The sequence below is a fragment of the Chenopodium album genome, chromosome 16 (genome assembly GCF_948465745.1).
Source record: "Chenopodium album chromosome 16, dcCheAlbu1.1, whole genome shotgun sequence".
NCBI classification, from domain to species: Eukaryota; Viridiplantae; Streptophyta; class Magnoliopsida; order Caryophyllales; family Amaranthaceae; genus Chenopodium; species Chenopodium album.
In genome coordinates, this window is record NC_137849.1 from 6,486,612 (window position 1) to 6,499,770 (window position 13,159).

The 13,159-nt window shown below is 34.8% G+C and overlaps 1 protein-coding gene across 1 annotated transcript; it reads right to left on the minus strand.

Moving 5' to 3' along the window:
* Positions 1–4,226: 4,226 nt before the first annotated feature.
* LOC145586192 (RNA-dependent RNA polymerase 1-like) lies at positions 4,227–12,569 on the minus strand. Its single transcript, XM_081642962.1, has 5 exons — positions 11,991–12,569; positions 9,015–9,568; positions 6,507–8,383; positions 5,904–6,054; positions 4,227–5,233 (listed from the first exon to the last, which is right to left on the minus strand). Exons 2-5 carry the CDS (start codon positions 9,531–9,533, stop codon positions 4,403–4,405), a joined length of 3,378 nt encoding a protein of 1,125 aa, XP_081499088.1. The 5' UTR covers positions 9,534–9,568; positions 11,991–12,569; the 3' UTR covers positions 4,227–4,402.
* Between the last annotated feature and the right edge of the window lie 590 nt (positions 12,570–13,159).

A 13,159-nucleotide genomic window follows, 5' to 3' on the forward strand; every position in this document is an offset into this window, starting at 1 on the left:
TTTTCTGTTTTTTGGTTTTTTGTTTTTTAAAAGTATATGATATATGTCCCATAATTAATCAAAAATTATTTAAACTTATTAAAATCATGATAATTTTGAAAACTGACAACAGAAAAGTGGAAACACCTTTTTCTTGTTTCCTGTTTTTGGTTTTTAAAAAAACAGGAAACTGAAAACCAAAAATGATGTCAAACAAGCCCTTATGGAGTATATGCTCTTGTTTGGTAATTAGCTAGTAACTAATTGTATTAGATGTAATGTTGTTAGGATCGAGATCCTACTTTTGATGGAAAAGGGGTAATAGGATCGGATCGTAGGATCCAAATACTCGTAAAAGGGGTGATAAAAGACAATATAAGGTATATTACATGTGATTCGGGGTAAAATTGATGCTAAAACCAATAATTTTGAAATAATTAACCATGTAATAATACAACCCAATATTTATAATATTAAGGGTCTGTTCTCTTCAGCTTAATTTCAGATTAATTCAGTTCAGTTTAGTTCAATTTAGTTCAGCTCCAATATATTCAGTTCAGTTTTTAATTTCCTTCTCTCATAAAATATTCATTTCAGCTCTATTCAATTCAGTTCAACTCCAATCAGTTCAGTTTAGTTTAGTCCAATTCAGCTCAGTTCAGTAAATCAGAATAGGTCCTTAATAATCTAAAAATTCTAGTAGGATCATGTTGGATTCTACAACAATCCTACCATATAACTTGGGCTGAAATTCCTCACCATTTAGTTGATTTGCAAGATCGATGGGATCGGATGATTCTATCGATCCTATAAGATCCTACTATGATCCCACCTTAATTGTAATTTTGCTAACGATCCAGATCGTTTGGTTAAAATTGGATGGATCATACGATCATACAATTCAGATCGCGATTCTAATAACAATAATTAGCTAGTTTGACTAATAACTGATACATAAACTAGTTTGAATAGCTAGTTGTAATTATATAAATGGTTGTGTAATAGTGTTTGGTAAATAGTTGTTAGTTATTAGTTGTTTAATATATGAAACAACTAAAGAACTAAATGTTTAATAAGCTAATTTTTAAAATGCTAATGTTTAAACTTATTCAAAAAGAGGTTTTTTCAGTCCAAAAAACTCTTTTAATAACCTTTTTAATCTTTACCAAACACTAAAATTAGCATTTTGATAATGGTCATCAAACCTCTAATAAGTTCAATAACTAAAAGGATTCCAAAAAAACTCTTTATCACACAAGGCCTATATATTTAAATTGTGACAAACTCAAATAAACAAAAACTATATAAATGGACTTGTTCGATAAAACAAGAGAAATAAAGTAAAAGAAAGAGTTTTATTCCCCCTTTAAAAGGAATAAAGCAAGCAAGAATATCAATTAAGAACACAACTAAACGGAATAAGGGAAATAATAATTAAAAAAAAAAAAAGAAAGAAAGAAAGAAAATGGAGAGAGCATCATAATTTCATAATCTATTACAGAACAGTTTTCCATTTATTTTTATTTTTTTTGCTTAAATGTTAAACTCGCTTTTTTTCCCTTAATGATATACACACTTTTTGTTTTAATTACCCTTTTATCGTATGCTTGGATTGAGGGTAATAAAGCCAAATTTGAAAAGGTTATTAGGTAGAGGTGTTGTTGTAGGAGGTATGGTGTTTACAAATGAAATAAGGTAGGACCTGTTTTCTTCAACTTAATTTCAGTTCAGTTCAGTTCAGAATTTCCTTCTCTCGTAAACAATTTAGTTCAGCTCAATTTAGCTTAGTTTAGTAAAGTAAATCACAACAGGCTAATTGTTCCATGAAGGAAAGAGAGAGGTGAAGGAATTATTACCCTCATAATGAGGGTAATAGTTACACTCCCTCCCCCTAGTGTAACTATTACTCCCCAAATAAGTCTCTTTTTTCACCTCAAACCTCACCCTCACTATATAATATTATAAGAACACTATCACTATCTCCTCCTTCCCATTTACTTTTATTTTGCTTATTTTGGCGTTTGTTACCTTAGTAATACATTTCTCTCAATCCAAGTACGCCCTTAATTTATTAAAATTGAGTGGTGGACCGGTGGTAAAGGGCTTAAAGGATCAAAGGAAAGTCCCAAATAATCTCCTTGATAAATGTACTTCAACATGTCAAATCACTAGATTTTGGAGTAAAAGAAAGGTAGAATTAGTATTTTTACCCTAATTTTTGCAATTTTATTAATTTCTATCGCAAAATATTATACTTTCGCCATAAGTTTATCAAGGAGATAATTTTGAATTTTCACATTATATAAATATAAGAATTATCCAATTATTATTCATACAATTGTATCACATGCTTAATATAAGTAGTGAGACAATGTAACAATTAATTTTTGATGAAAATATTCTACGGAATAGTAAATAAAGTGAAAAAAAAAAAAATCAGTAAAACAAAAATCAATGTTTTATGCAAAAAAAAAAAACGTTTCGAGTTTCTAGGAATGGGACATGTGAGCTTGTGAAGGATGGCTTACATATAGCATGACGGTTGACCAAAGTAGCCATTCAAGCTAGTTATCGTCATTAGTGACGTTTTATGTGTTTTGCAAACTAAGCTACAATAAAGTTTATTAATGTACACCAATAAATTAATTAAAGAACAAAAATTTAGCCAGATGGGCAATTGAAAGAACATTTGGCATAATTAGTATTTAATGAATTAGTTAATTATTGTGTTTAATTAATATGTTAAGTTAATGAGGAAGTGGGGCCCTCTTGTTAGAGCTGGATACGCCCATAGCCATAAATTTCAGAATTAAGATGCAGACTTATTTGAGACCGGTGTTTTTCCTAATTTATACATACTTGATACGAAGTACGTAAAGTCAATGGAGTTTATATTTATAAAATGTAAGATTATTGTTTCTAAGTTGCTTTCAACTTCCAATAATAATATGTTACACTTACCATGTTTGATAGATAATACTCCGTATGTCGTTTGCAATAAGCAAGATTGCAAGAATAAATGTCAATTGTTATTTGCCAACTCATAATTTTAATTAGACGTGGTAATTAGGTCATTCAGGTTGGGTAAGGGTCAAGTAAATAATTTCGAGTCTATTATGCATTCAAGTCGGGTTAGTTTGAGTAAGTTTGTGTCAATTAATAATCAGGTTGGGTTGGGTTGGGTTTTAGGTTGAAACTTCCAGTCAAATTTCGAGTCGAGCATTTCAGGTCAAGACTTCAAGTTTGGACATTTTAGACCAGAGTGAATTTTTTTTTTTTTCCGAGACTTTGGGTCATATTCAAATCGGGTCATTTCAAGGCAAGTCAAACTTTGAACAACAATGGTAATCAACTTGATGTCGTTTAAGAGAAGTCTCAAACTCGAACCTCTCCAAATGTAGAAAACTCTTGTTGGGAACTCAACTCGCATAAGCTAGGTATGCAACCTAGGTTGGCTCGCTTAGGTAAATCTGTGGGGCATACTAAAAAAAAAAAAAAAAGTGTCTTCCTCATGCATTTCCCAGTATGGCAATACCCACGAAAAACATGTTTATCACTATTTTTCCTTCTCAAATTGCAACAATTAGGCACAATTCACCACACATTCTTCTAAAATCTATAATACCCAAATATATAAATTGCGTTTGCATTTATCCATTTGAACTATGCTGTGCCAATAATTTTCATAGATAAATAAAACGTGACTTATACTATGGGAAAGGAAGAGGAAATGAACCAAATTGCATATATATGCTATAATTACATTAATTTATTGGATGTCTATTCTATGATGATCATATGCTTGCTGACTAATAATGGAGAAAATTTTGTTCATCTCCGTAATTTGTGAGAAGCAACGCCCACTCGCCAAACAACATAGCATGGGGAACCAAATGGAGGATATTGCCACTCACCTTTCAGTCCTTTCAATCCTACCACTAACTAGTTTCTGTCATGTCATTTCCCCTCAATGGCCAAGTAGCCGAATTTATGGTTCGGGCTACTTTCTGGATGAAATTTTCAACCTAAACCCAACTCATTTGATTCAATCGGTGATTGGATTAACTCATATACTTAAATGGGTTAATATCTCAGTCCGAATCCACTTATCTAATGACAAGTTATTGGGCCGAGTCAACTTTCACCAACCCTATATTCAGAGGTGCCAAGAAAAGTGAACTAGCTAACTATTGATTTGAAAGAAACTGACAAGTATAGATATTTACAAATCTAATGGAAAATTCAGTGGTGAAACACTTTTATAAAGTCCTATTTACATAATCACGTGGACAAGCAAGGAAAACCAAGATATTTAACAGAAGGGTTCTTGATTCTAAATAACAATGCACGATAAAAGATATCGAGTAAATTTACAAATGGATGATAGATGAGGTTCAGTAACATACCAATACAAGTACAATCTTTAACCATTAAGATTGAATCCATTCCTCATTTGGTATTCCAGGCTTTCCAACAGTGAAGCATGAGACCATCTGTTCCTCTTCTTAATGGTGATCAATTTGTCATAAACACACCATGGAAAGCTAAGGAGATGATCCCGATTCATCCCTTCATTATACTTGCCAAAAAAAGTTGGATGATATGTCACATGATACCAAGCTGATGCTTTTGCATGCAGGTCGTCACCTTCTGAGTCATATTCGCTTTTATTAAACCATGCCCGAGCTTCCTTCCTCAAAGACCTGACAGCCATAGTTATAGCTTCTGCATCCTTCCTTCTATCAAAGGACTTCGACATTCTCATAATATTCCCACTCAAAATCTCTGCTTCAGTGGTGATCCCGTAGTAATCCATTAGATTACCAAGCTTATAATCATATTGGCTCTTGTAAAACTCAGCATCATCAAGATGATCCTCAAATCCATCATATTCCATGCTGGAATCATAAGAATTTGCAGCAATTTCTCTGGTAAATGATCTAACAGAGTTTGAATTAGGGGATCGTTCCTTCACTTCTCTAAACAGCTTGCCAATTATGTTGTGTGATTCATAAGTTGGCTTATCAAGCTTTTCCATGAAATCAGGGTATTCTTTCACATAGAGGGAAGGAGGTCTAACTGCTGCAACACCAGTTTTGGGGAAGTCAACAGCTTTCGAGAAAAGTTGAGCGAGCTGTATGCAAGGGTCACTCATTGCCTTTGAAGGCTCCCTATCTGCAAAGGCTGTGTGTGCATTAGCAATCTGGCCTAAGCTGTCGTTTACTATATAGTTGGTGAAATAATCCATGACTTCCTGCACATCAATAACATATACCATTATGATACAAGTTAAGCACAGAGAAAACAGTTTTTCAGCTACTCATTCCCTTAAAAGATATGTACATAGGAAGATAATGTTAGATCTGAGAACTCCATAATTCATCTGCAGAAGAAAAAGTTTAGACTCCTGTAATCCTGTATAAACTACAACGGAATGAACAAGCAAAAGCACTGTAGGGTGTAGACTAATAGACTATCGAGGCTATAAACGAACCATGAAAAGATAAGAGATATCAATTGCATCAACAAGGGCATGAAAACACAATGGTTGCAACTTTTTACTGAATAATACTCGTATAGTTAAAAGTTGAAACAAACTAAGTGTTTATTATTTCAATTTCACTTAATAATATTCCAAAAGTAACAAGGTGCAAAATTTTATGTATCAGGTAGCCATTCTATCAGGATTTGCATCAGCTTAATTATACACCGATATTTATGAGGGTTGCAATTAGTTGATGTACAATCATCAATATTTAAACATGAACAAATGGATGTATTTCCCATTATCTGATAAGCTAGCATATAAGAAATAGGGCTTGATCAGACAGAAAGATTGTAGTGCAGATACTTACGATCAGCAAACTAAAAGTCTAAAGTCCATAAATAAATAAATTAGAAAGGATTGGAGGCAAAGAAACAACCTCCATAGTAACATCATGATCCAGTAATTCGCTTTCAGCTGCAATGTAATCCATAGGTTCAACTTGGCGAGGTGGTATCAGCTCAGCGTCCCAACAAACAAAGTATATATCACCATCCAAATCACTTCCAGAGCATTCATTTGGATGAGGCCTGAAATTTACATTAATGTGTAAGGAAAGCATAACTGAGAACAAATTTCAAAGTCACAGGGCAAGCCATGTGGCATCCATTCTTTGCAATAACTTGTGTTGATCAAATTAGTGTTTACTTAGATTGCACTATAAACTTATTAACTAATCATGCTTGGAATTGTGAAGAAAATATAAATGAGATAAATACGTTAAGTATAGCTGCAAAGTCACATGAGAAACTGCTCTTATGCAAGAAAAAAGGAAGATTGGTTCATAGAAAAGGAAATCAGGACAGCTGATAAATAATTACACTACTGAGCAGCAGTAAGATCACCAACATTGTAGCACGCTAACATATATGCTTCAATTCAGAATGAATTAAAGACAACCACAAATCTGCTAGAACTAAACAGATGTCTCGACAACAAAGTTTGAGATAGTTGAGAAATGAGAATCAAGTAATTCATATACCTCTTTCCTTTCTGTGGAAACACGACACAGTCAACCATGTGATGCAAAGCAGGTACATCTACTGCCATCAGAACACGGACATCACCAGGATGTAAACAAGGGTTCTTTGCAACCACTACTTTTCCCTTTACAACGTAGTTATTGGGTTCAAATTCATAGTCAGTGCAAGTAAGGAGTTCATTACCAACATTCCTAAATCTTGCACCTAAAACTTGCACAAACACCTGACCATATTCCAAGGTTTTAGTTTCATCCAGACATCCCATCATCGCTCTACCACGCGGGACAAATATCCTTGATTTATTCCGCAATTCCTGCAACTTTGCAGCCTGAAAAGTTTGCAACATCATTGAAAGGAATGGTTCAGCATCAGGCTTGTAGCCACATGTGAGCATTTCTTTGAGAATGCTTGTAATCTCCCCAGGACACATAAGCTCCAACGCTTCTTGTGCCTTTAGCGGATCTTTTAGGATCGCATCTAGTTGATTTAATGCTTCTCTTTGCTTCTTCTCAAATACACGATCTTGCACACCAAGAGTGGACAAGAGAGTAATCAATTGACGATTCATATAGCACGGTTGATATTTACTATGTGCCAGTACATCCAGTTTATTGTTATCTGATTTATACTTAAGCATGCTTGTCCGCAATGATAACTTCTTAGATGACAAGGGATCAACAGCAACAACACCCTTGAATCCACCATATCTAATCTGGAAGGCAGATGGGGTGGAGCTGAAACCACATTTTTTTGCCACTTTGCAAGCAAAATCATCAGATATTTTCCCGATACCATCTGAGAAGATGTATGTATTTCTCCCAGAAATTACTTTCACATCAGGTATCATCTCAACTTCCTCTCTAGGGACAGTTAGAGTCTCCGTGGATGAGCCAAAAGATTGACCAAGTCTGGCAGCATATTTTGCAACATTTCTAATTTCTCTAAAGTCACCCATCCAATTTCTGATACCTGCAGCAGACAATCCAGGCCTAGAAGCAAACATCCATGCAGAGTTTTCCCTCAATTGGCTTGATGAAAAGGCGAGGAACTCAAACTTCTTATCACCAATATGTACACCACTTCTAAGAACGGAACGAATCCTTCCATCAATCTCAGTCCGCTTTTCAGGACCAGAGGAGACACGTGGAGATAAATCTGTCGAGTACAATTTTTCCAGATTTTCATCAAGAAAAGAAATGCGAAGGAAGTTGTCAATGTCATCAGGATAATTTCGCAGTACCCGATTGGAAACATTCACCTCTGGGCCACAAAAGTACACTCTACATGGGGTTACTTGAATTCTACGTACATAAACCAATCCTGCATCCAACGAAAGGGTTGGCTTCTCAGGGCTTCTCTTAGATGTAAGGTATTTTGTGTACTGTTGACCTAGCCACCCAACTGGATTGTAGCAGCACTCCTTCAGAAAATACAGCTTTTCAAGTGCATATTCAATACAAGCCATATCGATTCTCCTCGGATCAACCATCTGATAGAAACTGTGGTCAAGGTTAGGGCCAGGAAGACATCCAGATTGAACCAAATTATTTACCTTAAACAAGATGTTAAAAGGTAAATCAACTCCTCTTGGAAGAGCCACTATCGGAACAAGTCCCATGTTGTGGGAGAAGGTACTTCCACTTTCTACAGTAAATTGGCCATCATCCTCCTTATAATATGCAAAATTAGCTCTGAAGTCAGGTAGTTGGCAGTTATATGGAAGCTCCAAACATAAAACTGATGACTGCCCTATACAGCTTAAGGAGGTAAAATCTGTTGTCCTGTTCCATTGATCATCTTGTTGATCCTTGAAATATTCCAAGATCAGTCCAAGAGAGCATGTATCCTTCTCAAAAATCCGAGGAGCCCCAAATAGCTGAAAAGTTCAAAGTTTCAGATTTCAGAGTATCAGAAATTTCCTTAATCCAAGATAACCTGCTGGCTACAAGTAATCAAGGAAAAACAGATGCAACCAAAATCAAAATAGATATGTAGGTCATATTCTCCATTAAATAAGCAATCAAAATAGCCTAACGATTCTTGAATTTTGGCTACATGTGCTGACCATAGAGTACCATGCAGTCAACTGTTTGTTAGAATGATATCGTGATCAATTCTTGGGATATGGATCAAGACAAGAACCCAAAAGGAGCAAATTTTTTAGGACAAAGAGAGCTCTCACTTGACCCCATCAAGGAGCAGAGAGCCATTGGTATCTCAATTATGCCAAGAAACTAGGGGGGAAAATCCACTGTCATTATTTACTATTTAGCTAATTTGCCATCAAAAGAAATTGCTTTGTATTATATTACAGAAATATATGACTAACTAATGGGAGCACATGCTAATAATGCACCTCAGAGCCTCAAAGCTATTATATATATATATATATATATATATTTTTTATTGAACGCCGAACATGTACCAAATTAATGTCATAAGAACACTTTCTTCAGCTATCAAAGGTATAATAATTTGTTAAAAGATAACCAGGATTAAAACCAAACCTGAATCAGAAGATACTTCAAATGACCACGTGGGCGTCGTAGCTCAATCTGCCAAATACTCTCATAAGAAAGTTCAAGTTTATATTCCTTGGAATTATATTTTAAGGAGAAGTATAACTTCCTCAATCCTGAGCCAAATGATAGAGAAACATCCCGAGCTCTCCAAAATGCTCTGAACTTGTCATTTGAAGTCTGACATCCAACATGAAGCGTTATGTCGTCCATTTTATGTTGATAAATTCTTGGCTTGGGCACAATATCATTATCTAACTCTCGTACCTTCAAGTAATTGGAGCCATACCAAAGTTTCTTTGGAGGCTGAGAGAGACTGAGGATAAGATTTGCCATCCTAACAGAAGTGAATTGCACAATAGCATAACACCTTGACCCACCAGATTTAAACTGTCTTAATTTCAGAGCATAAACAGTTTCTTTACCAGTTTTATCCTCCAGATATGCAGTGACGTTTTCAACTGTCACAGTGGAAGGAAAACCAGACACCTGAAGTGTCTTACCCATGAAGTTGAGCTAAATTTATCAATGTTACTGCAAATCTGCAATATGCCAAGTCAGAGATTACAATTATACTCAGCACCAATTTTCACGCCTGCAACAACAAAGAAATGGAATACAAATTTTTCCAAAACAACAAAGATCTCAGTATATTATATATCTACTACTACATCAACATTTGGAGTCAAAGTTATTGACTCAATTGAAATAAATGCAAGTACTTTGCATTAGTACAGGGCAATCAGCTAGATTAATTAACATGATTACCAGCAAAGTGGCAAATTGAACTCCAAAGACAAGATAACTGAGGAAAAAGGGTAGGCAATTATGCTGCTAAGAGTTCAAAAAGGCAGTTTAATGTCTAACACAATCTCACTCTTAAGAGCATGGAATGAGAAACATACATCTAAAAATGAAAATACCACTTAAGCTTATAGATCTTCCGTTATGATGATCAAGCTTCCATCACTGAACAAGATAGTTACATACAACTTTCTACTGAATAACTCAAAATTTTCTTAAAGATTGAGAGGGGGAACAAAATAACTCACGAAAAATCTAAAGAATGTTATATCCTAGTCCTAATGTATACGATGTGAGAGTGGATCCGTCTTCCAACTGCCTATTTGAGTTATTTGCTTGCATAAGCAACATAACTAAGGAAAAAAAGACTTTTCTTACAGAAAGGAAGACATTTTTCCTTGTAGGAAAGAAAACAATTCCACAGGCAGAACACAAATGAATCCCCTGTTCAGAAACATCTGAATTACATAGTTCATCCAATGATCCAAGTGGAATTAATGAGCTATCTCAAACTATAAATCATCTAAACTACTTAGAACATGTGAATTTATTTTGATAATAATCACCACTGCCAACAATAAACAGATAGGGATCATCACATTGATATACAATGATTTTTAGTGACATACTGCTATTCAAACATTGATACAGCCCCAACATATAATATATCTTTATTGTAAACAGGAAATTGAAGCATGTAAGGGTTAACCCTTGATCCTTATATATCATTTTTTCTTCTAATATACTCTGATTAAATCAGATATCTTATTGTTCAAAAAAAAAAAAAAAAAAAAAAAAATCGAAAAAGGTAAGGAAAAAACCACATTAGGAGGACCCTCCTTAGTCCTCACGAGGGAAACGCCTAATGCATCTACGAGTCTTGCAAATCTTGTTCTATTTTTCCATATTCTAAGTTACTTTATCCAGATAATTCCAGATTTCAAGTAACTAATGGTACTCCCTCCGTCTCATATTAATTACTATTCCTACATTTTGACTAGGCACACCGCACACTTATACCTCACAACCCTCAAAAGAAAAAAAAGTACAAAGTATAATTGCAACAAAACCAACTTAAGATCATAGGTTTTCGAATATGCTAAATACTGTAAAAAGGTAAAATAAATATACAACAATCATGATTCATGAATCAATGAATTTCAACCTTACTACGTAGTAAATCAAGTTAATTCGTCTTATATTCCTTACCCAAAACTAAGTTACAGGGTTTATACCAGTAATCAGAGGCGGACTTTAATTAAGGCTCAATGGGGCTTGGCCCCGGAAAGATTTTGGGGGAAAAATTTGTACACTAGTGGGTAGGCCCAATAAAATAAGCTGATTGGTTTTTTATTTTTCTAGGAAGTCGAAATACGAGTATAAAGAATATACGGAGTACTTCGTATAATAAGAATACTAAAGTTACCCAATTTCCAATAGGAAAAATAAAGCACTGACAACCCTACCTTAAATCCCATTCCCTCTTTTACTAACTCATTCTTTCCTTTATCAAACCATCCATAGATAAAGTATTTGCACCTTCAATATCAGGTTTTGTCTTAATACGTTTTACATTAAATCATTGATGTTATGTACTACTCCGTGTTGTTTCGATTTTTTTTTTAAAATCTTTGGTTTTCAATTTTTTTTAAATTTTTTTTTTTTTTTTTTTTTTTTTGATATTTTGATTAGTTTGAGCACTCAAAAGCAATTTTATAATTTTAGGAGACAAGACGTTATCGAGGTTAGTAAATTGTTCACTTGAAAGTATAGAGTACATGTTTGCCTTCGGTGTCTCGTTCTTTAGTTTTTCAACTAATATCTATCAATTGACTACTTGTTTTAAATTTTTTCAAAACTTAAATTGGTGAATTGTGATGTATTGATAATAAATAAATTAAATTACTAATGAACGAACAATTATACTAGAAATTATTGGCCCCCGGAAGAAAATGTTTCAAGATTCGCCACTGCCAGTAATTCAGTCAACATCAATAAGAATCAAAACCTAAAAACATATTCCATTAAAATTGCTGTAAATATTAAAAAAAAAAAAAAAAAACGTAATATTGAAAATTTTAAACCCCAATAATCTTGCATTAAACCCCATTAAAACGAGAAAACCCAGAATTAAAAAGATGAAAATGAAAGAATTATTACCTTAATCAAGAATTAGAAAAACTGCAACGATCACTTGGAGGAGAGAGAAAGATCGAATTGTGGGAGTGAAGTGGGATGAAGAGAGTGAGAAGTGTTATGATCTTTGGTCTCCAATATAGTTGTCATTCGTCAACGTCAAGGTCAATTTTATTTTTTAAAATTTTTAAAGATTGAAGAATAATTCTTTTCTTTTTTCTTTTACTTTAGTGATGTGTAAAAATGAACCTAATTATTTGATGGGAATTTCTCAACGGTAACCCCCAACAATTGCTACGCACCAATGGTAACCTCCCTTTTTTTTTATTATACAAAATGACCTTAACTAAAAATTTCATCCCATTTATGACATTAATGAGAGTTAATTAATTAAAAAAAACTAACTATGGTTATCTTTGAAAAAAAAAAAATTAAAAAAAAAAAACTAAAAAGAAAAACTACCAACCCAGCCAGCCCCACCACCAGTTCACCACCTTCTGCCAGCATCTAGGGTTCCCCTTTCCCCTCGCCAGCGACGCTACCCCAGCCCCACCATTACCCAGAACCCAAACCCCGTCGACAACCCTCCCTCTCTCTCCTCTTCCCACTGCAACCACCATTTTCACTCAAATTCAGGTTTTTTTTTTTTGAAAAGCACCAAATTAAGTTCGCAATTGAGCAATCAAAGCTTTAATTTGTTCCATTGTCCTTTATTTTCAATCACAATGTGTTTTTCTAACCTTAAATCAAGCAATTGTCAATTCTTAGATTTTTCCCAATTTCTAGGGTTCTTCCAATTCCATTCTACATTGTTCGAATTTGAACAATTAGCCACAAATTGTAAGATGGTGTGTAAGGTGGTTGTTGCGGGCTACACTAGAGGCAAGGTGGTTGATTGGTGGGTTGGGCGATGAATGTGGTTGCGAGGGTAGATGTAGCGTGGCTGGCTGGTGGTGATAATGGTTGTGCGTGGGCTTATGAGGGAGGTGCGGTGTTTTGTGGTGGTGGTGATGGTGAGAAGGAGAGAGAGGGTGGGTCGTGGGAGAAGGTTTGGGAATCTGACTTGGAGGTGGTCGAGGTGGAGCTGGCGCAGTGTCACTGGCGGTCGGGGAGCCTGGTCGGAAGAATCCGGGGTAGTCGCCGGAAAGGGAGATGGTGGCTGAGCAGGGTGGTGGCTGATTTTTGGTGGTTGA

Bases quoted from the DNA above. Each gene is read 5' to 3' on its own strand.
- LOC145586192 (XM_081642962.1), bottom strand. From the start codon at position 9,533: ATGGGTAAGACACTTCAGGTGTCTGGTTTTCCTTCCACTGTGACAGTT. The intron at 8,384-9,014 runs GTTTGGTTTTAA...TGAACTTTTCAG, and splicing joins TGAAGTATCTTCTGATTCAG to CTATTTGGGGCTCCTCGGAT. The intron at 6,055-6,506 runs GTATATGAATTA...TGTAAATTTCAG, and splicing joins TTTCCACAGAAAGGAAAGAG to GCCTCATCCAAATGAATGCT.